Source organism: Lacerta agilis, chromosome 15 (genome assembly GCF_009819535.1).
Source record: "Lacerta agilis isolate rLacAgi1 chromosome 15, rLacAgi1.pri, whole genome shotgun sequence".
Lineage (NCBI taxonomy): Eukaryota > Metazoa > Chordata > Lepidosauria > Squamata > Lacertidae > Lacerta > Lacerta agilis.
The window spans coordinates 3,403,384-3,429,871 of NC_046326.1; the positions used below are offsets into that span (position 1 = coordinate 3,403,384).

The 26,488-nt window shown below is 44.0% G+C and overlaps 1 protein-coding gene across 3 annotated transcripts in view; it reads left to right on the top strand.

Annotated features, from left to right (window-relative positions):
• DOCK5 (dedicator of cytokinesis 5) overlaps positions 1 to 26,488 on the top strand; it is a 155,170-nt gene that overhangs the window by 98,172 nt on the left and 30,510 nt on the right. Inside the window, exons 26-37 of one of the 3 annotated variants that reach the window (XM_033171850.1) lie at positions 3,994 to 4,130; positions 5,466 to 5,561; positions 8,588 to 8,686; positions 17,249 to 17,343; positions 18,953 to 19,031; positions 20,562 to 20,662; positions 21,415 to 21,473; positions 22,506 to 22,660; positions 24,065 to 24,150; positions 24,704 to 24,860; positions 24,942 to 24,982; positions 25,137 to 25,227. In XM_033171850.1, the coding sequence (XP_033027741.1) occupies positions 3,994 to 4,130; positions 5,466 to 5,561; positions 8,588 to 8,686; positions 17,249 to 17,343; positions 18,953 to 19,031; positions 20,562 to 20,662; positions 21,415 to 21,473; positions 22,506 to 22,660; positions 24,065 to 24,150; positions 24,704 to 24,860; positions 24,942 to 24,982; positions 25,137 to 25,227 (1,196 nt within the window). Of the gene's footprint in view, positions 1 to 3,993; positions 4,131 to 5,465; positions 5,562 to 8,587; positions 8,687 to 17,248; positions 17,344 to 18,952; positions 19,032 to 20,561; positions 20,675 to 21,414; positions 21,474 to 22,505; positions 22,661 to 24,064; positions 24,159 to 24,703; positions 24,861 to 24,941; positions 24,983 to 25,136; positions 25,228 to 26,488 lie in introns of those variants that run through there. The other 2 variants (XM_033171848.1, XM_033171849.1) reach the window with 2 other exon arrangements.

Below are 26,488 nucleotides of genomic sequence, written 5' to 3' on the forward strand. Positions count from 1 at the left end.
CAGCAGCTTAATTTTAGCACATATTCTGTTAAAGTGATCCATTTATTTATTCGATATAAAAATTCTGTCAATGTTCTAACTAAAAACCTCGATATTCAGGTTTAATTGCAGTGTTGGCACTTTGAAATAAAAAAGTTGGTTTTCCGCTGCAGTTTGGGCACTCGGGCTCAAAAAGGTTCGCCATCACTGCCCTAAGCATTTATCTGTCTTCCTTTTTGTCTGGAAAACCTGGGTATGTAGAACAGTCTTCACTTGGCTCTGAAGACAACAGTATAGATGCCGCATGAGATGTTTTTAGGTTTTTCTGGCTAAAGTATTGCGATCCAGGGGACCAGTTCATGTTGGGAGCATTGCAGAGCTCCTTGGAGGGAAAGTAGAGCATCTGCTTTGCATGCAGAAGGTCCCAGGTTCAATCCCCAGGATCTCCATGTGATATGGCACTTTTTAATCTATAGTTTATTGGGGTTTGCACATTGTGACAATAAAACAGTACAGCCTTGTATTCCCTCCCCCACCTGATTCCCCTCCTGCCCTCTGCCCGCTTGCCATTTTGTTGATGCATTTTCATTTCTGATGTTCAGTTGGTTGGCATGTTATGCAGTGTTGATATGCTCGGATAAGCTTTAGGATGAATGCGTTTAGATGTGGCCTTGGTTGGCTCTTCCTGTCATTGGCTCTGACTCCACCTACATTGGGCTCTGCCTTCTGAAGCCCCACCAGTCCCAATGGGCACCAACCACACTAGGGGACAGGGTGAGTTTTTTCTTGGTGATCTGATTGCCCTTGGTGTTGCAATGCCCTCTCCCTGATAACTTCTAATTTGAACAAGATTAACCTTAACCTTGCAGCACCTGGTGGTGACCTTGCATCTCCCTATCTGCTTACTTTGCCTTGCAGAGCAGACCATAATTTTGGGCCACAATGGTGGGCCATGCCTCTCATCTATTGGTTTCTCTCATTTGCTTGCCTGAAAACAAAGCATTTGGATGGTTTAATGCTGGTAAATTGATGAAAAAGAAAAAGCTTTCCTGTTGCAGCCTGACTAGTATTCTCGCAAACAATAGTAAATTGTCACACATTGTTTTATTTCAAAATGTTCTGTTGTTCATATTTAATGGTACATTCGTAGCACTTATATTCTGCCATTTGGATTTTTTGTTCATACAGAATTAATGTATCCTGTGTAGTTTGGTGGTCTGGTTTCTTATTTTGTTAATGAAGGATCTGTTTTAACTGATGATTAGATTATGAATCACATCTGCTATACATGAATGGCTCATGGCAGTGGTCTATTTGCATGAGTAGTGTGATAATGGAGACAGTTAGAGGGCAAGTTTCCATTAGCCAGGAATTGCAGAAATTTTTGCTCATAGAAACTGTGTTGCCTTTGAGTCTTCTGTGAGCAAACTCAGATTGATGAGTAGACTATTGGTTTGAGCAATTGCTTTGCAAAACTCAGAGCCATTTCAGATCATAAATTAACTCTTAGCCTATCAAAAACAGAATAGACCTATAAAGTTCTGAGATGTAGGCAAGTAGTCAAAGCCACACTTTGGTAAATATTGGCACATTGCAGTTACACGAAAGCTAGCAGATCCTATGCAGAACAGCTCAAGGCACTGAGTAGAAATTTTGTGAAAACTGGGCTGAGTTAAGCAGATGCTGATGCACTGCACTGGTTATGTAATGGTTATAAAGATCATGTTAGCCGTTGGCCATACTGGCTGGGGCTGTTGGGGTTTGTGGTCTAAAACATCTCATACAATCATAGAATCGTTGAGTTGCAGGGGACCCAAGGTTCATTTGGTCCAACCCCCTGCTATGCAGGAATCTCAGCTAAGGCATCTATGACAGATGGCTATGCAACCTCTGCTTAAAAACCTCCATTGAAGGAGGGCCAAGGGAGACCATTCCACTGTTGAACAGCTCTTACTGTCAGAAAGTTCTTCCTGATGTTTAGTCGGACTCTCCTTTCCTGTAACATGAATCCATTGGTTCAAGACCTACACTCTCCAGAGCAGGCAAAAACATCTTCCATTTGACAGATAGATGGCTATCATATCTTCTCTGAGTCTCCTCTTTTCCAGTCTAAACATACCCATCTCCTTCACGCACTCCTCATAAGGCTTCGTTTCCAGACCTTGATTATCTTGATTGCTCTCCTCTGCACACGTTCCAGCTTGTCAACATCCTTCATAAATTATGGTGCCCAGAATTAGACACAGGATTCCAGGTGTGGTCTGACCAAGGCAGAATAGAGTGGTACTATTACTTCCCTTGATCTGGACACTATAGTTCTTTTGTTGCAGCACTAGCTTTTTTGCTGCTGCATCACACTGTTAACTTGTGTTAAGCTTGTGGTCCACTAAGACCCCAAGATCCTTTACACAGGTACTGCTAGTAAGTCAGCTGTTCCCCATCTTATATTTGTGCACCTGGTTCTTCCCACTTAATCACAGAATCTTACATTTGTCCTAATTGAAATTGTTATTTGGGCCCCATGTTTCCAATATGTTAAGGTTATTTTGAATCCCGATTCTGTCTTCTGTAGCATTATCTACCCCTCCCAGTTTGGTGTCACCTGCAAATTTGATGAGCATCCCCTCAATTCTTTCATCCAAATCTTTTATGAAGACATTGAACAACAACAGGCCCAAGACAGAACCCTGTAGCACCCCACTTGCCAACTTTTCACCAGGATGACAAGGCACCATTAATGATTACTTTTTGGGGTTGGTCAGCCAGCCAGTTACAAATCCACCTAAATGTTACCTCATTCAACCCACATTTTACCAGCTTCTTCACAAGAATATCATAGGAGGCTTTGTCAAAAGCCTTGCTGAAATCAAGATACAGTGGTGCCCCGCTAGATGAAAATAATTCGTTCTGCGAAAATTTTCGTCTAGCGGGTTTTTCGTCTTGCGGAGTGGCAATGACAGCCGCGCTCCGCAAAACGGAAAAGAAAAAAAAAGACGAAAATTTTTCATCTTGCGAGGCAGCCCCATAGACTTTTTCGTCTAGCGGGGCAGCCTTCCGCTAGACGAATGCCTTCGTCTAGCGAGTTTTTCGTCTAGCGAGGCATTCATCTAGCGGGGCACCACTGTACAGTGGTACCTCGGGTTACATACGCTTCAGGTTACAAACTCCGCTAACCCAGAAATAACACTTCAGGATAAGAACAGAAACCGTGCTCTGGCAGTGCAGCGGCAGCAGGAGGCCCCATTAGCTAAAGTGGTGCTTCAGGTTAAGAACAGTTTCAGGTTAAGAACGGACCTCTGGAACGAATTAAGTACTTAACCTGAGGTCCCACTGTACACTATATCCACAGCATTTCCCTGATCCCCCAAGCTCGTAACGCCATCAAAAAAAGAAATGTAATTTGTCCAGCCTGAGGGCTTTGGAGGGCTTTTTATAATGAGTGACAAGGTGTGTGTGTGTGTGGTGAGGTGTGATGCATAATGGACTCTATCAAATTGTCTTGCATTTCTTAGACTTTCTGGAGCGGACTCGGAGCGGGTTAATGTTATCGTAGGGCTGCATCCAGCATTGGTTATACTCGAGTTGAGCCACTGAAATTAATGCTCAATTAATGGGCAAGACTAACTCAATTTAAATGGAAACAAAATCGAAAATTCTTTCTAGTAGCACCTTAGAGACCAACTGAGTTTGTTCCTGGTATGAGCTTTCGTGTGCATGCACACGAAAGCTCATACCAGGAACAAACTCAGTTGGTCTCTAAGGTGCTACTAGAAAGAATTTTCGATTTTGTTTCGACTATGGCAGACCAACACGGCTACCCACCTGTAACTCAATTTAAATGGATCTATTCTCAGTAGAAGTTGATGGGATATAACCCATAAAGTCCCTTTTCTGTTTCTGAACAAGTGTATGTTTTTTTCCTGGAAAGTTAATACAGTTAATACAAGAATAGGTTCAAGCACACACCACCTGATGTGTGGATCCTCTATTATATTTCCCCATTGTGTTTCACAGAGTGCCGAGATGTTCTCTTGCCTTTGCTCGTGGACCAGTTAAGTGGTCAGCTGGATGATAATTCCAACAAACCTGATCATGAAGCTTCTTCACAGCTCCTTAGCAATATTCTGGAGGTTTTGGATCGGAAGGAGGTGGTGAGTATCTGAATGACTGTGATTTCGTTGTTTTTCAGAAGAAGGAATATTGTCCCAAAGCAATACTAAAGGAGCCCACAACTTAATAGAACAGGTTCTTCTATGCAGCTTAGGTATAATCACTGATTGGCTGAGCAGTGCAGCAGCGGAGGGCAGAAGATCACAGGGAACAGAAGTTAACTCAGACTATGGAGAAGGGAGCAGGGTCTTGCTTAAGTCATCTGGTGGGCCGATTTAGGCCCCTGTGCAAGAGGTTCCCCATCACTGGATTAGGCCAACACACACAATGTGAAAAATGAGATTAAACTATAGCAATCAAGGACCGACCCATCAGCACTATATGTTTAAAGTGCTGTTGTATCACTTTAACAGTTATGGCTTCCCCCAAAGAATGCTGGAAGTATAGTTCATTAAGGATGCTGAGAGGTGTTAGGAAACCCCCTATTCCCCTCTCAGAGCTACAATTCCTAGAGTTCCCTGGGGGGGGGGGGAATGATTGATTGTTAAACCACTCTGGGAACTGTAGCTCTGTGAGAGTGGTGGGGGAGGGTGTCCCCTAACAACTCTTGGCACACTTAACAAACTGCTCTTCCCAGAACTCTTTGGGGTGAGAGGGCCATGGCTGTTTAAAGTGATATAATAGTGTTTTAAATATACAGTGTAGATGGGGCTTTTAAAAAAAGTTAACTTCCTTTGTCAGTGTGATCTGGACTCTCCCTCAGTCCCATTTCAGGTAAGTCACAGGAGAGAGGATAAGAGAGAAAAGGACAGGAGCACAGGTTGTTTGTCTTGTTCCTTAGGGATGTGGGAGATAATTCAGTTAGGATTTTAATGTGAATCTACCTGATTTGCACTTTCCAAAACAATGTGTGAACCAAAGCACTTCTGTCCTTTGAAATTTGCACTTCTCTGGCTTTTGCAGTACAGTTCTTCAACCAAGTGTATGAAAGTTTTTCTATTAGGGGAATGTGCATATGCTTGGTACATACACTGGTGGAAATGAATAACATATGAAATGTGTTGCATTTGGGGGATTTGCTTGCAAATATGTGTGCATTGGGCAAAATCACATGCAAAAAATGTGTATATTTGGAGAAACTGTCACTAAACTGTTGATGAATTTTCATGAGGACTCTTGAAAAGCATGAATAAATCTCAAATTGAGAAACTGAATGAAATTGTCTGATTCATCCATCTCTGCTGGTGGCTGAAGACTTCTCTAGAACTTCTTGTGATGAATGTCCAGCCAGCCTGTTCCTCTGCAAGGAGAATCCCTGTGGGAGGTGTTGTGCCAAGATTCTGTCTAAACAGTTTGTGCTTGTTTAATATCCTCAGGGACCCACGGCAGCTCACATCCAGCTGATTATGGAGCGCCTGCTGAGGAGAATAAACCGGACAGTGATTGGAATGAGCAGACAGTCTCCTCACATTGTGAGAGCAGTTCCCTTGATTCCGTGCCTTTTGTTTTCTTTTCTTTTGATGCGCACATCCCTTGTTTTGACACTTCAGCAGTCTGGAGCCTACCCTGCTGGGCAGACCTTTTACTCAATGTGTGACTGTCCTGTTGTGATGTAGTGTTGGTGGGCCCACACCTGTGCTCTCATGAAGTGGCCTTTTCTGATGAACCCATCATATTACAGCACTGAAAATCATGCATGCTGGCCATCGCTGGTTCAGGCGGGATGGCCAAACATACCTTGGGCTCACACTCTCCCTACCCTCCTTCCCTTTCTGGTAGAGTTTCCTGTGGCATATACTGTTGCAAATGAAATCATTCAACCCCCATTGCAAATCAGGTTTATTATCAAAATTTACAGACTTTCAGATGTTTGCAATGAGAAAATCAAACAAAAGCAACTGAAGTAGTTCAACACAATGCATGCTTTAAGTGGTTTCTCCAGATCAGCTGAAAATGCATCTTACGCTGGCTTCTCCAGTCTCACTATTATTCAACCCCCTGAATAGAATTCCTCACAACAGCACAAATACAACAGGTGTTTTCTCAAGCATACCTGATGTGCTTGAGCTGGAACACATGAAATACCTGAGGTGGCTAGAGGTTTGCTAAGTGTGAGATTTGGCTGCAGGTTAGAAATATGGCTAAGTCAAGAGAATGCTCCAAGACAGTAAGAGAAGAGATCATTACCCTTCACAAACAGGGAGCAGGATACAAGAAGATAGCAAAGGCACTGAATGTTTCTAGAGACACCATTGGAAGCATAGTTTGCAAGTTCAAAGTTAAAGGAATAGTGGTTACACTACTTGGATGAGGCAGAAAAAGGAAGTTATCTGTGGCAGCAACCAGACTTCTGAGAAGGCAGGCTGGGAAAAACCCTCGCGTGACTGCAAAAGAACTGCAGCAAGACTTGATGGCAGCAGGCACTGAGGTTTCAGTGAGCACAGGAAGGCGCGTACTAAATGCAGATGGTTTCCATCCCAGAACTCCAAGACGTGCACCACTACTGACCCAAAAGCACAAGAAAAGTTGGCTCCAATATGCTCAAAATCAGATAAATAAGCCACAGGAACCACAGCGTTTCTGTTCTGTGGATGGATGAAATAAAATTGGAACTTTTCTGCCCCATGAATCAGCACTGTATCTGGAGGAAGAAGAATGAAGCATATGCAGAAGAGAACACTCAGCCTTCAGTGAAGCATGGTGGTGGTTCGGTGATGCTCTGGCGCTGCTTTGCATCCTCTGGCACTGGAAACTTGCAGCATATGGAAGGCAGGATGGATTCATTGAGGTATCAGGAAATCTGAGGAGGAAATGTAATGCCATCTGTGAGGAAGCTGAAGCTTGGGTGTCATTGGACCTTCCAACAGGACAGTGATCCCAAGCATCCCTCAGATTCCAACAAGGCTTGGTTGCAGAGGGAGTCCTGGAAGGTTCTACAGTGGCCATCATACTCAACTGACTTGAACCCCATAGAAAATCTTTGGTGGGATTTGAAGAAGGTGGTTCCAGCATGCAGACCCAAGAATGTTACTGGCCATTGCTGATGAGGAATGGGCTCAGATTCCTCAGGAACGCTGCCAGAAGCTGCTGTCTTGTTTGGAGCAGGTCATGGCAGCTAAAGGCTGCTCTGCTAAGTACTAAAGATGTTTGCCATGAAGAGGTTAAATAATAGACCAGAGTTGCATTTTCAGCTGAATTTGGGGGAACCACTTGAAGCATCCGTTGTGTTGAACTTTTTGAATTGCTTTTGTTTGATTTGCTCATTGCAAACAGCTGACAGTCTGCAATTTTGATAATAAACCCAATTTGCAATGAGGGTTGAATAATTTCGATTGCAACTGCAAATTGGTCCAACTATGGTCGGCACAAAGCACAGTTGTCCCAGAACGGAATTGGAATCTATGCTTTGACATGGGTTCCAATCCAGGGTAGGAGGCAACCTATGGTTCATGGTAAGCTTAGTTTACCAATTTCAGGTTTTGTGACAAGATACAGTTACTGCAGACTAACTGTGTGCGAGAGAATCAGAGCATGTGAAGAGGGCAGGGAGAGTGACATATGTGAGTCATAGCCCCTGCGGCTAAGCCATGAGACTGAGCCTGGAACTGGAGACTGCATTCAGATGTCACAATAAGCTATGGTTTATCATGGAGAGAAACCTACCCGTGTATTGCAGCTTAACCATAAACTGTAGTTAATCTTAACTATGTTTTGTTTTGTTTTAAAAAAAACCTTACAAGCCATTGTTGAAGTTGGCTGTTTCAAACAAACCATAGTTAGTACTAAGCAGTTTGTCTGACCTTCTCCAAGGAGGCTGGGGGTGCATGTGAGCCCACTTGTTTCCATTACGATAAACCATGGTTCTTTGAGACACCTGAGCACAGGTATTTGGCCTCAGTACCAGGTAATCTGCATTCCTCCCATGTATAGTTATCTCCCCACCCCCCACAAAACTAAGTAAGTTGCTGGATTTCCAAGAGACCAAATGTCTCAGGTAACTTCTCATAACACAGTTTTCAAGAAGCAAAGTTACAACACATGCTGAAAAAACCAACAAACCTAAAAGTGGCTGTAAAAGTAAGCCTTGGCAGAACAGAAACTGCTGGGAATGTTCTGTATGTCTGCAGAGCAGCTTCACCAGCCAGGCCCCATGCAGATGTTGGAGCTTCAACTCTCATCAGCCCCTGCTAACACAGTGCTGGCCAAAGTTGATGGAGAATTCTAGTCCAAACATCTATAGGACCCCGGGTTGGTGAAGGCTGGTGTTCAGCAAGCGTTTGGGGTGGTGAGTGGTTTGCATTTTCTTCCCCCACCCCATCTTTGCCCCCAATCAGCTTTGAGAACTGACTTGTATTGCTCCACATCTTAAAAAGAGCCCTTAAAAAGAGTTCCATCTTATCCAGCGACCTGATGTTTTTGTGAAGCCCACAAGCAGAACCTCAGTCGCTTCATCTGCTCGCATGTGCCCATTTGACAAAGGGTTTGCTTTTGTTTGCAGAGTAGCTTTGTCGCCTGCATGACAGCTATCCTGAGACAAATGGATGACTCCCATTATACCCACTACATCAGCACGTTCAAAACCAGACAAGATCTTATTGTAAGTCTGACTGCATTTTGATGTGGGAGGAGCATGTTACGAAGCTCATGCGTAGTGGGTCTCTAATCTTTGTCTTTTGAAAACTGGGTCTTTTTCCTTTGTGCAGCACCCTGAGTTGTGATCAGAGGTGCATATTTTCTAAGAGTTACACAGTGTGGTGGTTGGTTGAGTTTAACTGCTTAAGAATCTCAGGTTTCTTTAAAGAAAAATAAAAAGATTAAAGTCAGGTTTCCAGTCCTTTAGAGTTATGTAAATATGCTTTGAAAGTATGTGAGCCACACCTGTTGAAATTGCAGGAACCAGGAGGCATAGCTGAATAAGATTTCCAAAGGCTGGGGGTGAAGTTTCAGTGCCTAGAACAGGGGTGGGCAATAGCAGAAGGTACCAGACTCAGCCCTGATCAGAAAGACCTTAGACAGATGCTGCCAGTCAGAGCAGACAGTACTGAGCTAGATGGACAAATAGCCCGTATAAGGCAGCTTCTTGTGTTCCTAGCCCCTCTCGCACAACTAGCAGAAACAAAATAAACTATGCAAAATGCTTTAGGCAAATATGACTGATTTCATTCTCTGGTTTAATACATACTGGTCTTCCTTTCCTTTCCTGCCTCCTGATCCTTTGGAGTATCTTTCATTCAGTCTTTGGCTGGCTCAGGGCCTGAGCACTGTGGCATGGAAAAACCAGTAAGGAGAGCAGTTTGGAGACTGGCATATGTTTATGTTCACTCTGGGGGGAAGAGAAACTGGGGGGAAACTGGGAGTGGCGTTCTGTCTCTTCCACCATGGAGCTCTGCCAAGAGCTCGAAGGGCTTTGACTTTATTTGGTCTGATGGGAAGCTGGCAAATTTTGAGCCATCAGGGTTGGCTTCCAGAAAATGAAGTTGTGTGTTTATTGCTGTAAGGCCATGTGATCCGTTTGCAACCAAATCCCCAGGCCATTCAGATCTTAAAAGCTGTGTCTGTTGAGGTTTTCATTTCAGGATTTCCGCATTCAGCTCAAGTTACTCAAAAGCTCCTTTAGCGTAGAAGATCTTAGACAACCGTGTGGGAAGCTCACTTGGGAAAACTCAAAGGCTGCCGAGGAGGGTTTTATTGCAACCATTTACAAATATATCTGATGAGTTTGGCTCCCAACATTTGCCCTTCAAGTCATTTGCAATGTTTGGGTTCACTTTCCCGTCAGGCACTATTAAAAGTTGCCTTAGATCACTCTTCCCCAACATGGTGCCCTCCAGCTGTTTTGCACTACCACTCCCATCAGCATGACTGTATATACCATATATAAGTATTTTGGCCAAGAAACCAGTTTTTAAAATTCATTGGAGCCCTTTTTATTTGTTCAGCATTGAATATTTATATCCCACCTTTCTTCCAAGGAGCTCAAAGTGGTATATGCTGTTCTCCACCTCCCTATTTTACCATCCCAACAACCCCATGCAGTAGGTTAGGCCGAGAGACTGAGCCAGTCGCCCAGTGAGCTTCATGGCTAAGTAGGGATTGGAACCCTGGTCCTCGTTGAACAACTACTATACCATACTGTAAGCCAGTTTCATACTAAATCTTACACAACCTTAACAATTGAAATCTTTTAAGTAGCCCCAGCACTTGCCATCACATTTTTACACTGTAAAGTGTAAAAAGAAAAGTAACTTGATGCAAATTACCTCTCACAGTGGCAGTAACATACAGTTGCCACAATCAAGATACGGGTCATGTTACCAATAAAATCCAATTAAAAATCTCAATTTTATAAAAGGTGTCAATCAGACATGTCCATAGCTCAGTTGGTTAGAGCCTGGTGGTGATAAAGCCAAGGTTGCAGGTTTGAATCCCCGTATGGGACAGCTGCATATTCCTGCATTGCGGGGGGTTGGACTAGATGATCATGAGGGTCCCTTCCAACTCGATGATTCTAATTCCAGGTCACCTACCCATTATTCCCACACAGGTTAGGATTTTATTTCTTAAGAAAAATTGAGTAATAAGGGAAGGGTGGGGAATCAACCAAGGACAAGTGCAGAGTAACTTTACTGTTTTTATAGCCCTGCTTCCAGACCTGGCCAGTGTGTGCAAACTAATTTGCAACCAAGTCTTCAACCAAAGAAGGTCTCGCTGTTGCTCAGACTAGCAAGCAAATCTTGCCCAGAAGCCTTCATTCGCTGGTCAAGTATGTCATCTGACCTGTGCTGACCATTGATAGAAGGAGTTTTCCTTGGCTGATGTGGCTGATGTAGTTCCTTATTTAGCCAGAGCAGGGTACTGGTACAAAGCCTAAATCTCCCTCTGCCATTCCTTGTCATCAGCTGAAGACCCCCTGCAAGGCACCAGTCCTGCTTGACAACCAAAATTTGCACCTAGGTTGTCGCACTTGCCACACCTCTCTCTGTTTCCATTAGTCACTTTTCTTCTTGGAATGTTCTTAGTTGCTTAAAATGTTTCAGTTACAGGTGGGTAGCCGTGTTGGTCTGCCATAGTCAAAACAAAATCGAAAATTCTTTCTAGTAGCACCTTAGAGACCAACTGAGTTTGTTCCTGGTATGAGCTTTCGTGTGCATGCACACTTCTTCAGATACCACTTCTTCGTATCTGAAGAAGTGTGCATGCACACGAAAGCTCATACCAGGAACAAACTCAGTTGGTCTCTAAGGTGCTACTAGAAAGAATTTTCGATTTTGTTTTAAAATGTTTATATGCCTCTTTCTTTTTAGCAACAACTCAGATTACATTTGTTCTGTTGGGGTACGGGTAGTTCCTTAATGGGTATTTATAACAATTGCATATTGGTCAAGAGGAACTGTTAACATTTGGCAGTTGTTCCTTTGATTCCAGCACCCTAGATCTGCTGAGAAATGTTGCCATCTGCAGGAAGCAGGAATTCCTGAATGCTTGAGCTGTGTGGTGTTTCTGCACATGTGCTGATCAGGTGAACAGACAAAAAATCAACAACGTAACACCCAGATCCTACCCGATTCCTTACCTACTCAGAGTAGACTCATTGAAATTAATAGATTGGTTCAGTTAGGCCATTAATTTCAATGAGTCTACTCTGAGTAGAAATCAGTTGGCTACAACCCCATGTTTCCTGAGCAGGAAAACCTCACTGAGTCCAGTGGGACTTATTCCCTCGACAGTTTGCATAGGATTGTGACTACAGATTAAGAAATTTTCTCCAAGCAAGTTTTGCAGAGCTACCTTTTTCAAGCAGCTGTCTTTCATCAGTGAGGGATTAGCATGATCAGAGAGGCCAATATCTAGCTCATCCTTTTGCACTTAAGCAAGGTGATAAATCTTTAGTTCCTTGGGCCAACTTTCTTTTGAAGAAAGGCCGAAGGATCATTGATTGATGTCACCATTTTGGAAGCGCCAGTACATGGCATGTATTGAACCTGGGAATGGTTGATTAAATCAGCCTTGTGTCCTGTACTTTCTCTAGTCATGACTTAAATAGCTGTGATGAACAGATTTCTGGAACCTGGTGCCCTCCAGATGTTTTGGACTCCAGCTCACATCATCCCTGCTAGTTGGGGCTGGTGGCAGTTGGAGTCCAACTGGAGAGGAATCAGGTTGGGGAAAGTTGAACTCAAGCCACTAAATGCTGGTACTTCGGGATTACTTTTAGTTAAGACTCAGATTGCTTTGGTGGTATGGAGGAATCCACTTTGACTAATGGCTCAGCTATGACCCTATATGGACAGGAATAACCTAATTTCTGTTGTCTGCATTCTAGTAGCCTCCAGATTAGATTACTGCAATGTGTTTTATGTGGGGCTGCCTTTGAAGACAGCACTAGAAACCATTTAGTTTCTGAGCAAAATTCAAAGCTGGCTTTGAACTATAAAACATTATGCAACTGAGGAACTAAGTACCCTAAGGATTGTCTCTCCTCACATTGACCCAGATCCTTCGTTAATCAGCTGAAGCCCTAATCTGTGTGCCACCTCTGAGGGAGGCCCTGAGGATAATAACACAAGAACTGACCTTCTCAGTGGTGGCTCCCCCTTTGTGAAATGCTCTCCCCAGGCAAGCATGAGTGTCACCATCACCAGGCCTCATGACCTTCCTTTTCTGCTGAACTGGATCTAGTCTTTTCTATGTTATTGAGCATTTTATGCAGATTCTAATCTTGTTTTTACACTTGCTTTAATGTTTGATTTTTGTTAGTTGCTTTGAGCTCAGCTTTCTGAAAAATGTTTTGCTGGCAGTGTGACAGGGAAAGAAATTCACTCTATCAGGAAGACAAGATGCACTTTGCTGACTCCCCAAATCAAGCTTGGACACAGTAAAATAATAGTAACCAAGTCAATATACACACAGTGGGGTTTAAAAAAAAAATTCTGGGAAAATTTATTTGCTATATAAAACTAGCTGGCCCGGCCACGCGTTGCTGTGGCTGATTTGGGGAAATGGGAAAGGGAGGTGCAGTGCAAAAGTGGAAGTGTATGCTTACCGACACTTTTTCTTGTTGAAGTTGAGGATGTGTGGTTTCCTTACTGGCTCTGCAGATGCTTTGGGCGCCGCCATAAATGGCGGTCATTTCTTTTCTGGGCGTCCAGACTCTCCTCTCAGTGGCGATGGAGTCCCAGAAATTACCAAAGTTTTTTTTTGCGGCTGACACCGCAGGCACTACAGCCGTCTTCTTAGTGGAGGCGGCGTTGGAAACTGCTTCTTATCCGGCTGGCTCTACAGCTGTTACTGCCGCCGCCGCAAATGACGGTAAGTTTCATTTCCGCCCGCTCTGGCTGTTTTGTAAGTGGAGGCGGCATCGAAGGTTTGAGAGTGCCGTTTCCGCCCATCCTGGCTCTGTCGGTGTCTGAGGTAACACTGCAGATGGCGAAAGCGACATTTCGTCTCACTTTTCCTCCCCACCCGATGGAGCCATGGCTGCCAACCACACAAACGGTTGTTCCTGCCTGCGTGGGTCTACAGCTGCCGCCGGAGACAGCAGCGGCGTTTGTGAGTGGCGTGTCCCTCCATTGGCTGGAGGTAGTGACGTAGTAACAGGAGGAGGAGGGGTTTGAGACGTTTTTAGTGTGTTATGCTGCGTTCCGTCCACTGGAGGGCGCTGTGTTTTTGGCACAAAATCCAATTTCTACCTGGGTTAGGTGTATTATTTTTGCAATCTAACTACGTAAGATCCTTCCCATATGCCCATGGAACGTTGTTTCCAAATTTGAACGGAATCGGTCAAGCAGTTGCGGAGAAAGGTGGTACAGCACAAACACCCACCTTTTACGATTTTATATATATAGATTAACAAGCATTCACTTGTAGTCCTTCTTGTCCAGACATGGGTCCCCTACGTCTTTGGGTTAACATTATTAGTCTGTTAATTCTTATCTCTGTGGTGCCCTGTGTCAGATGGAATTCTGTTCATCAAGCATTGATTTGATAAGGTTTAGCAATACTTCCCTTAGCAAGGAGCCATCCCCATTAATCCTTCTGAAACAATTTCATTTTCCAATTCTGTAACAGTGCTTTGGTCCCAGCAATACACCTTTTTAATGAATGACTACCTTATGAGGATCCGCGTGTCTTGTCTTGGGCTCTGTGGTCTTGCTTATTTATTGTTTATTTACAGTATTTATAGCTTGCTCTTTACTGAATATTTTCAATACTAGAGTGAGGAACAAAGTAATAAACAGAGAAAAACAGTATACAAAATCATATAAACAGGTCCAATGAACAACAATCTCATGATCCAATCATAAGGTAAATTAGCATAACTACAGGTACAATAATAAAAAATAAATAAACAAATGTAAGATACAGTATTCAAACAGAATTGAACAGAATAAACCACTCATGGTCTTAGAAACAGTTCCCAGCCACTCTCTCCCCCTGTCTCTCTCACACACTGTAAAAGGTAAAGGTAAAGGTACCCCTAACCATTAGGTCCAGTCACAGACGACTCTGGGGTTGCGGAGCTCATCTCGCTCTATAGGCCGAGGGAGCCGGTGTTTGTCCGCAGACAGCTTCCGGGTCATGTGGCCAGCATGACTAACTCGCTTCTGGCAAACCAGAGAAGTGTACGGAAACATCGTTTACCTTCCCACCGGAGCGGTACCTATTTATCTACTTGCACTTTGATGTGCTTTCGAACTGCTAGGTGGGCAGGAGCTGGGACTGAACAACAGGAGCTCACCCCGTCTTGGGGATTTGATCAGCAAGCCCTCACACACTGACAACAGCCTTATTGTTGGGCTGCTCTTTAAAAATGAACCAATCAACGTGTTGGATGTAGTCATGTTTTTAACATACTGTGTTGACTGGCCTTCAGTTGATCTGCATGTTGACAGCAGACACTGTGTGCTCAGTCCAGCCACACACAGGTACCATGTATACAAAGGAACCTTTCTCCATCAAAGTTGCTGCATTCTCTCATAGGCAGCTTTCCAGGGGCTGAATGCAGTGGTGAGTGCAGCCTGGTGGGGGGTGGGGCTGGAAAAAAACTGCTGGTGTGACCCTTGACTTTGAACAGTAGGCTACATTGCAGTGCTGCAAAAGTGCAAGGTTTCTGCATGCACTACCCTCCATCCAGGCAAGCAGAAAGCATTGTCACAGTTCAAGGACTTTTTTCCAGCCAGGCAAAAGCACTGGAGGAGGGTGCAGTTCAGAACCTGTGAATGATGTAGCTTGGGGAGGAGGAATGACCATAGAATCATAGAGTTGGAAGGAACCCTGAGGGTCATTAGTCCAACCCCCTGCAATGCACGAATCTCAGGTAATGCATCTGTGACAGAGGGCCATCTAACCTCTGCTTAAAAACATCCAGTGAGGGAGTCTGTTCCCCTGTCAAAAAACTCTTACTGTCAAAGAGTTCTTCCTGATGTTTAGTCGGAATCACCTTTCCTGTACTTGAATCCATTGTTTTGGTTCTTACCCTCCAGAGCAGGAGAAAGCAAGCTTGCTCCATCTTTCATGTGACAGCCCTTTAGATATTTGAAGATGGCTCTCATATCTTGAGTCCTGAAGGTCAGGTAGAAACTGCATTGGCCCCCCCCACACACACCCCTATGCTATAGGGCCTAGTAGAACCTTTCTCTTCCCGCCCCCCACATGCTCACTCAATATACGTATGCCAGGCTGTTTGAGAGCATTGGGGGTGAGGGGCTTGTTGGGGCCTCTTGCCTTCCTGTGCAGTCCTTCTCTCCAGTCAGCCAAGGAATATAAGCTCTCAGATTGTGTTCCTTGACCTTGAGCAAGGGTAGGGTGCTGGCTAGATGCACACATCTAAGGGAGATGCACACAGGCCTGAAATCCCTCTAATGGCCTGGCATGGTGCCTGCCCAAGTGCCTGTGCCCACATACCCAAGGGGAGAGGAGTCAGGGCTGGGAAATTGGCTGAGGTTCTTCTGTTATGGATCAATGCACAGCTCCACCTCCTCTGCGTTTTAAAACCAAGCAAAAAATTTCCCAGTGTGCCACAGTTTCCCAGTGGCGGTGCAGATGTTTGACTGACATGACTGAAGAGTTTTGACCCACAGATGTGCAGTGCCACAGATAAGGCGGCAGTTTCCTCTTTCCTCCTTGGTTCTCGGAGCAAGGGATATTGGGAAATTGCTTGGCAAGAGGCGGGCACCTTCCTGGTCACATGTTTGGCACACAGCTGTGTGACCTTTGCAAATGTGTGGCGCTTGGCAGTGTTGGGAGGCAACCCTCCCTTTTTTACAGGCATCCTGCTTGGTGTGCCCTTGCTTTGGGGATCTTAAGGAGCGCAATGGAGACTTTTTGTGATCTTCCTGTGTTGGCACTGAGTAGGCGAAGGCAGCCAGCTGTCTTTTGATTTATTTCAAAATTGACAGTTTACTACAGGGAGTGTCCCTACTACTGTTGGAGTCTCTGGGTAGTATCCAATGTTAGTCATATTCAGAATAGGCCCCTTGCAATTAATGGACATGACTAACTTAGGTTCATTCATTTCAGTGAGGCTACTCTAAGCAGAACTTATTTTGAAGACGTCACCTTTCCTAATGGCATGAAATCCAGTTTAGTTTGCAGTGCAAGATCTTTGACTTTTTAAAAATCTTCTTTTGTGGCAAATTGCTGAGGGTAGTGTGTAGGGTCCCATCCCCGTTACCCTCACAACACTCTTGTGTAGTTTTGGCTGAGAGGGACTGGCTGTTCTGAGGTTCTTGGGGTTGAGAAATAAAATGGACTGCCCTGTATAAGAGCATGGGCAGCTGACCAGAATACTGAACAGAAGCACTCCATGCTGCAAGATTTTGCTGCAGGCCCCGCTTTGTAATACCTAAGTACACATAAATGTATCCACAAAGCCCACACACTGCATCTCCTTGGGGGACCTTGAAGTATGCAAGCTCTTTTTCCTGCACATTGCCCAGTCCATCATAACAACAAGCGTGTCACTACTATTAAAAAAGTAATTTGTTATTTACAACCAAAAGATAGGTCTGTGGAATAAAACCTAGAGATTTACAGGACATCTTTCCCTAGATTTGCTATCAGGGTGTCTTTTCCTAGATTTGGTCTCATCTCCGTTGGTACAGATTCTGGGCTTATATAACTCCCCTCATTCTTTTTTATTGTTTTCCTTGCTTTATAGGATTTCTTGATGGAAACCTTCATCATGTTTAAGGATCTGATTGGCAAGAATGTCTATGCAAATGACTGGATGGTCATGACCATGACACAGAGCAGGTAAAAAGTATCTTCCCATACTTGATGTAGACGTTGTTGTTGGTTTTTCCCAAGGTGGGAACATGGGGCTTTAATTTATTCATTCAGTGCAGCACATAAAGCTGTGACTTTTTTCACATTCATAGAAGCCATGTTAGAAATACTTAAAGATTTAACCTGAACTTAAGAATGCTCTCATATATCTCTGCCACATGTAGCCGTTTTGCTGCTCGCAGAGGTTTGGATAAAGCAGGGATGGAGAGACATAGAAGAGCTGTGATGATATGTGGGGCTTGAAGGAGCTGTGAGCCAATGGGGTGGGGGTGAGGTGTAAAGGGAGTGGGTGGGGCTTGGCAAGGGGGGTGATGGACAGCTGAGCCAGACCAGAGTCTGGTGATGCAGTGCCTTGGAATTCCACCAGAGGGCTGGAGCCTCTCTCTGATTGGCTACCAAGAGGGGGGTGGAGCCAGCGCTTTGGGAGGGAGAATAAAAGGAGCTGTTTGTGAGAAATGATTCAGATGGTGAGGTGGATTAAGAGAGAGCAAGAGGGAGAGAAGGAGAGTCAGGCATGGTCAGTTCTGGTCTGTGTGCGACAGCCACTCTGAGGAAAATATCTCCAGCTAGAGAAAGGAGCCTCATAGCTTAGATAGGAAGACATTGTGTGGTGTCTTGGGAGAGCATTCAGAGAGGAGTGAACTGGGGGGCTGAGTTGGAGAAGGAGAAGCTGTGAGGATAAAGTCTCCTTGGGTCCCATGTCAGTCAGGAGGGGAGAGATCTTCTAGGAAGAGAAGAATCCGAATCCAGTCACTGGGGGGGGGGCATCCTGGGTCTGTTATACTTCTCTAGAGGTACCTCAGGAGTGGGAGTGAGAAGAGTTTGGGAAACAGGCAGAAGGTTCCACCTTTAAGAACTAACGTATTATGCTGTAACATCTACACAAAAACTAAGTTAAAAACTGAAGCAAAATAACTGGAAATATGCAGAGTATTTACCATCTAGTCTAGAAACCCGTAACATCTGAGGAGTAATAACTTATAATAAGCAACTGAAGTTTAAAAGAAGTTGTGCATTTACTACCTTATTTAGAAGCCTGTAATATCCACTAGATTTCATATAATTATTAGTAAGTTAACTGTTCCCTGAAATAATTTTATCTCCTGAAACTACATTTGTTTTTCCAGCTTTGTTCTACATAATAAATTTTTGTTACATGTTCATCTGCCTGAGTGTCACAAGTATCAAAGTTTTACCTCACACAAAAACTACAAGTTGACCCTTGGTGATTATAGAGTGTGCAGAGGGAGTTTGCCACAATTGGTGGTGGAGGTGGAATTGCCGCAGGGGGGTTAGACGTTCAGCTGGAGGGTGGGGAGTAGGCAGGGTTGGTGAGCAATGTGAGCAGGTTGTGCATGCCACACTGATATTTTATAAGAGTATATGAATCCTTTAATAAATAAATAAAAATGACTGATTGACACCATTACTTGGGAAAACGTGTAAGGCAAACCACATCAAATATCTTGCAAGTGCTATGCAGGCCACCACCTTTTTTTTTTTTTACAGAGATGGGGGAGAGATTTGAGCCTCTCTTTTTGACATTTTCTCATCTGTGCTGACTTTACTTTTCCAGGATTTTCCTCCGAGCCATAAACCAATACACCTCTGTGCTCAACCGCTTCTTTCTCGATCAGGCAAGCTTTGAACTACAGGTAAGGATGAAATGCAGCCCTGCTTTTATCATGAATGCTAAAAGTCTGAGCCTACAAACACCTCTTGTAAAAGATGCTGGCGATGGCCATTTGAAATTAGATTCTCAATCGAAAAAGGTGCCAAGGTTGAAAGTTTGGGTGATGTTTAGCTGTTTGGTTCGGAAAGAAACACCTGCCTGATGGTAGGGATGGAGGAGAACTTTGATTTGTCCAGATCTTTAAATGGGACTGACCTAATTCACACCTCCCAGACCAATACATGGCGTTGAACAGCTGGTACCCTAATATTAGGGTTGTGGGTTCAACCCCACATTGGGCAAAAGATTCCTGCATTGCAGGGAGTTAGACTAACATTGGGTCTCCCATCATCCCTAGCTAGCAAGACCAGTGGTCAGGGATGATGGGAATTGTAGTCCAAAAACAGCTGAATACCCAAGGTTGGGAAACACTGGACTGGATGACCCTTGTGGTCCCTTCCAACTCTACAATTCTAATTCTGATTTCTTACCCCTCTAACTTTTGTGATTCGGTTTTCAGCTCAAAAACATAGCAAATTGTGTATTTTGCCCCTTCTTTCCTCCAAGGGGCTCAGGATGGTGTGCATGGTTCCACCCCTCCCCATATTATTAGCAGAACAGTCCCATGTGGTAGGTTAAGCTGAGAGACAGTGACTGGTCCAAGGCCACCCAGTGAGCTTTATGACCAAGTAGAGATTTGAACTCTTATCTCACAGGTCCAGCAATCTAACCACTACACCACACTGACTCTTAACTAAATAACAGCTAAATGGAGTATCCTCTTAAACATCAGAAAAACATCAATATACCTTGGCAATATGGCTCACTGTGCAAGGCCAAAATTTGATGCACTCCCCTCTCCAAAAGTAAGGGAAGCACAATGCTTTGGGAAGGAGGCGTGAGGCTCTGGTAGGGTGCTAGGGCCCTTCTGCCTCCTTCCCAAAGCTGGGTAAGTGCTAACTAGGCTTTAGGAAGGAGACTGGAAGGTGCCCCATGGCCCCTGTGTCATGTGGGGAAACCAGTCACGCTGCCCTAAATCCACCTCTGAATATACATGATTCTAAAGAAATACAGTGGAAGTCCCACATTTTAGCACAATGTAAATAACAAATCCACAAAAGAATAACAACTAAAAGATCAACTTTTTAAAATAATGCCATTGGCAAAAGAAAAAAATAACTTGCTCTTTTCGGCCCACGAATCAATCACTCAGCTGAACAAGCCAATCCCTTTATATTCCCAAGTCCCTACACAACAGTAAACACAAATTAATTACAACTAAAATGGTGCTCAGTTCCACTCAAGCATATCCTTACGCCATCAGCACACTCGCAACCAGACCTGTTTATACGCTATAAACCAATATACTCAAATGGCATGACTGCTGGTTGGGAATGATGGGAGCTGTGGTTTAGCAGCATATGGCTGCCCTGGCAGTTTCCTGCTCAAGGTCTGAGACTTGTGACATCTATCATGTGCAGTGTTTCAACCATGTTCTTCCTCTCCTCCACAGCTGTGGAATAATTACTTTCACTTGGCAGTGGCCTTTCTTACCCACGAATCTCTCCAGTTGGAGAGCTTCTCCCAGGCTAAACGGAGCAAGATAGTCAAGAAGTAAGTTTTCATGTGAGTTTCTCCCCACTGTTGAACTTACTGGGGACCCATTTTGCACTTTTAGCTGCATGTATTGAAGGAGAGAGATGTATCTGTAAACATGTGGTGAATATGTCCCAGGGAGCTTTGTCCAATTGTCACTCTCCAGTGTGCATCCGCTGTGGTTTTTATAAGCACAAGTCATGCTTTCAGGCTTTATGGCAACTGCCTTCCACTTTCTACCTCTCCTCTCTCTCTGGATCCAGGATACACAAATCTTACTTGATCAAATCAGTTTTCAAATTTAAATCCAGTAGTGACCGGTGCTCATTTTGTCCCCATTCTCCTCCCTTCTGGGTTTTACAATGGGCAAAACTGAGAATGAGGAGTAAGCTTCCAGGCAGGGCCACCCCCTGTCCTGGTTGGCAGTAGGAAGACAGGCAGGGGGCTGGCTGAGAACAGGCTGAGGTTGATGGGGCACTGCCCCATTTCCTCTAATGAACCAGCCACCACTGATTAAATCTGTCTATATTTGCATATGACTGACAATAGTTTTGAAGAAGAAAAAACACATGCTCTGTACAGGGTACCACTGTAATAGTAGTAGTCTGGAGAGAGCTATAGCACAAGCATGGGTTCAGACCACATACTATGGCATGGCTTTTGTCAGCGCAGGAGAATGAAGCGGCCATGATGTGCTCTCCGAATATATATTAATTGACTGATTTTCCCTGGATGTTTCCTTCACTCTTTCACACACACTTTTCTTGTAGATATGGGGACATGAGGAAGGACATTGGCTTCAAAATAAGGGACATGTGGTATAATCTAGGTAAGTTTCATGCATCACCTAAGGACCTTTTCTTATTTCTACCCCACCCTTCCCGATCCAAAGACCAGGCTCAGGGCGGCTACCAACAAATGTAAGACAATGATTAAAACAACTTAAAAAACAGCTAAAAACAGCATAAAAACAAACATCAATGGGGTCACCAGGGCTAACTGGCCAGGTTAGTCATGCTAGGGCAGCTAGGCCAATAGGGAGCAATAGGGAAGCAGCTGTGAGAACCTCAGAGACCAACTGCAGAGAGTTTGCAGGGTCCCCCCCCCCCCAGTATTATCCACATGGACGATTTAGACAAATTCATGGAAGAGAGAGCTGCTGAAGGCTACAGAGCAGGATGGCTGTGCTGTGCCTCTACAGTCGGGAGGCAACAATGCTTCTGAATACAACTTGTTGCAAACCAAAGGCAGGGAGAGGGCTCTCATGCTCAAATCCTGCTTTGAGGCTTTCTCTCAGGCATCTGGTTGGCCACAGTAAGAACAGGATACTGGACTAGATGGGCTCTTCTCATATCCTTATAAGACTGGCATCCTCTCTCCAGGATTTCATGCAAGGAATCCCTTCCCAGCTCTTCCTGGAGATGCCAGAGATTGACCATGGGGCTTTCTGAATGCAAAGCAGATGCTGTACCACTTAGCTGCAGCACTTCTCCAATTAATAGAAATAAAGCTCAGTTAACAAATTCTGATATCAATGTAATTATAGAAGTAATCCAGTCTCCAGACGTCAGCTTCCCCTAGTGTTTCCCTCCCTTCACCCACACACACACACACACACACACACACACACACCCATATTGTGCATCTGTGACAGAGAAGCATTTAATCCTGGAGTCCCCTGCAGGAACTAGGGGAGGTGGAAAGGGAGTGGTCAAGCAGCAGATGCTTCCATTGTGTGTTTTGCATATGAAAGACTAGGAGCCGATTAGTTTCCTAGGATTAGCTGCCTGTTTGCCCTGGAGACTTGCAGCAGGCAAAGCAACCATCTGCTTTGCCCCTAATCTCTTTTTCCTGTTTTCAGGGCCTCACAAGATCAAGTTCATCCCCTCTATGGTAGGCCCGATCCTGGAGGTGACCTTGACACCTGAGCCCGAATTGCGAAAGGCGACCATCCCTATATTTTTTGACATGATGCAATGTGAATTTAACTTCAGCGGGAGCAGAAACTTCCATATGGTATGGACCAGCTTGTAAGGGGGAAGCAAAATAAGGGAAGGTGGAGGCAATGGAAAATTGGGAATTTGGGTTTGGGCACTTTGAAGCAGAGCTTCTAGAACAAAGGATAGAGTTGATAAACAAACCAGGATCAAACCATGGTTCAACTGGTTGTCTCAACTGGGTGGCTGCCTGGTTTCTAGCAGAAGGTTGATCTAAGTGGGATTATTGGGGAGAGGAAAAAAGAGTTTCCCCTTGTAGGTTCCCAGTAGGGATTTCAGTAAATAGGAAGTTCTCTAAGGCAAGTCAGAATATTTTGTCTACCTAGCCCAGGCTCTCTACTCTGATTTCTTTAGCCCCTTGCTTGTTTGATATGTGTAAAGAAGTTACATAGTGAGCTTGTTGGCAAGAGTAGATGATATTGTATTTAGGGGTTCCCAACTCTCCAGCAGTGACTAGGTGGCTGGGATCATCTTGTGGTTTCTTCAGGCCCTACAAATTGACCACAGTCTCTATTTTGGCCTCCTCCACTCTTATCTTGGTATGTTCCACTCATTTATCTTTTGAGAGGCTCTAGGTCTCCTTGCATACCTGGCATCATATTGGGATGACATCATAGGGTCCATTCTGTATGATGGCATCATAGTTCACCCTCAGTTGTGGCACAGTTCCAGCATTAACCTCCATCTTCCTGGTCTAAAATCGCATGGGGACCAGCAGGAAATGTGTGGTTCTACTTCAGAGCAAAAAGAGATGAGCTCAAGCAAATGGGTTGGAAATTATATTGGGAATAATCATAACAGACAGACAAAACAGAATTAGTTATTCTTTATAATGTTAATGTTTTGCATCACACATACCTTAATACGCATCATTTTGTGTTTTGATTGAATTCTTTGGAAATATTCTTGTTGGGCAAACCTATTTTAATTTAGGAAGTTCAGAAATGCCTGCCATATTTTCCATTGTTTGTTAGTTGCAAAAGTGTTCATTGGAACAGGACTGGCAGATTTCTGGCTTGTCAGATTTGCTTCATTTTCTATTAGAACCCAGAATCTACCTGAGTCAGGTTGCATCTGGCATCCTGTTGAAAGTAAAGAACAGGATGCCTTTTGAGCCACATTCCGAGCATGGAAATTTGGCTTCAGTACCTGAACAGAACTGAACTCATAGGCCTTTTTTCACACACAAGTCCAGTCCTAGTTAGCTTTCTTTATTTCAGCTGCCTAATAGAGGTGAAAACAAGGCATTTTGCTGCTACTATTGTTAAACAGTTCGGAGTCAGAAATCCTTGCCATAACTTGCAAATCACCCAGCAATCTTCTAGAGTAGATCTTAATCTATCCACTGTCCACTCCTGCAGTAGAACAACAATGGCTCATTCTCTCTGTGCGTGTTTTTGCTTTTTTGTCTTTCAACTTGTAGTTTGAAAATGAGCTGATAACAAAACTGGATCAGGAAGTTGAAGGTGGTCGTGGGGATGAACAATACAAGATTTTGCTGGAGAAACTGTAAGTGTGTGAGTGTTTTTGCTTGCGTTTCTAGAACCCCTTTTCTCCCTGGTGAGGTGACTGTCTCCCTCAGTATTAACCTTCAGGAGATGTTTCCCTATTTACGCCAGCATTTCATGGCTGAAAGGCACTGTTCCTGAGATGTTCTACAGTTGCGGTGTCTGCCATTGGTATTATTAACAATAATGATGTTCCACCAAGATGTGGCATTTTCTTTTTGTGCTTCAATTGATTGGATCCAAAAGTTGCATGACCGGAAGTCTTATAGCACAAAAGGGTCTCCCAACTGCAGACTTCCACTAGTGCAACTTTGGCCCTAACACAACATAGGGTTGAATCCAACTAACCTCTATGCAGAGTAGACTGGACCCTTTGAAAGTAATGGAGCCAAGTTAGCCATTTCTATTAATTTCAAGAGGTCTACTCGGGGTATAACCAACATTGGATAGAACCCATAATGTTTTATTTATTTGTTGTAAAATTTAATTCTAAACTACTGGTTTTCTCTCTCTTTGTCTCCTACTTCCCTTGTACCACACACATGACCCTGCAGCCTGTTGGAGCACTGTCGGAAGCACAAATACCTCTCCAGCTCAGGCGAAGTGTTTGCTCTCTTGGTTAGCAGCCTGCTAGAAAACCTCTTGGATTATCGGGCCATCATGCATGACGGGAGTAAAGAAAACCGCATGAGCTGCACTGTCAATGTGCTGGTATATACCTTTTGGTTTGCATTATTCTTATTTGTTAAAATCAGTTCAATTATTCACAACCAAGCTTTTTTACTTTTGCAGAATTTTTATAAAGAAAAGAAGCGAGAGGATATTTACATCAGGTAGGCCATGTTACCTTTAGGCTTCACTGCTTTTTGGTATGAGGCATCATTGTGTAGAGAATTCTGCCTTAGATCAACTGGCTGAGTTAAATTATATTTGAACAGCTTCTGTGCATGTGATTCCATGACAATCTGTTTTCTCTTGCCTTTCTAGATACTTGTACAAACTCCGCGACCTACACACAGGCTCTGAAAACTACACCGAGGCAGCATACACACTTCTCCTTCATGCAGAGTTGCTCCAGGTAAGTGTCTTAGGTGCTGAAGGGTGGCATCATGGCAGTAGCCAAGTTAGGATTGTTTTTAGCATGGATAATCCAGCTACGGTACCTCTGTCCAAAGACACCTGGGTGCCTCAAGTAATAGTGAGATCTTAAAAGCACTCTAAATTGGAAACCTGATCCTTAAGGGAAGTGTAACCCAATCCATAGCAGATTGAACCCCACCTCCTTGTTGAAGCAGTGAGTTCCCCAAAATACCCTCATCTTGTCTGGGATTTCTATGTAGGATGTGTGTTCATGAATGGAATGTTTTGGAGATACGGCTATATCTATAGCTTTCAGAAGAGAACTTCTCATTGCTTGGAAGAATCATGTTGTGGAATTGCTTCCCAAGAAGAATGATTAGGCAGGGTCTTGCTGACCATCTAGCCATGCCCCTTTCACAGTGCAGAAGATCCAGAGATTCAGCATCCCCAATAGCTCTGCTGAAGACATCCATTAATTGTTTCCATTGTCAAAGTGTTCCGACCACAAAAATGTTCTTCTAATGTTCAACCAAAGTCTACTGTCCTGTAATTTAAACCCTTTAGATCTAGTTCTGCTTTCTGGGGCAGCAAATAATAACTCTTCCCTCCTCTGTAGGAATGCTCACATGTTATACACAACTGTAGAGCTGTACACTTGCACAGTTATTTACATGCAACCTTTATAGAATTGTAGAGTTGGAAGGTACCCAAGGGTCATCTAGTCCAACCCCCTGCAATGCAGGAATCTCAGCTAAAGTTGGCCATCCAACCTCTGCTTACAAACCTCCAAGGAAAGGATAGTCCATAACCTCCTGAAGGAGACTGTTCCACTTTCGAACAGCTCTTAAAGTCAGTTTTTCCCGTATGTTACTCGGAATCTCCTTTCCTGTAACTTGATGTCATTGGTATGAGTCCTACCCTCAAGACAGGAGAAAACAAGCTTGTTCCCTCTTCCATGTGACAGCCCTTGTGATATTTGAAGATGGCTATCATATCTCCTCTCAGTCTCCTCTTTTCCTGGCCAAACAGACCCAACTCCTTCAAGCATTACATTCAGCAAGTGCACCATCTGCATACATAACAGCTGAATTTTTAAACGGTACACCCTTTCACACAAAAAACAACAACAGTAGTACATTGGTAGCAACAGCTTGTATCTGTGTTCAGTGTAACATGTGAACAAGCCTTGTATGACATACCTCCTGGTATTTTGAAGAATGCTGTCATATCATCCCACAGGTACCCTCCTCAGAACCATT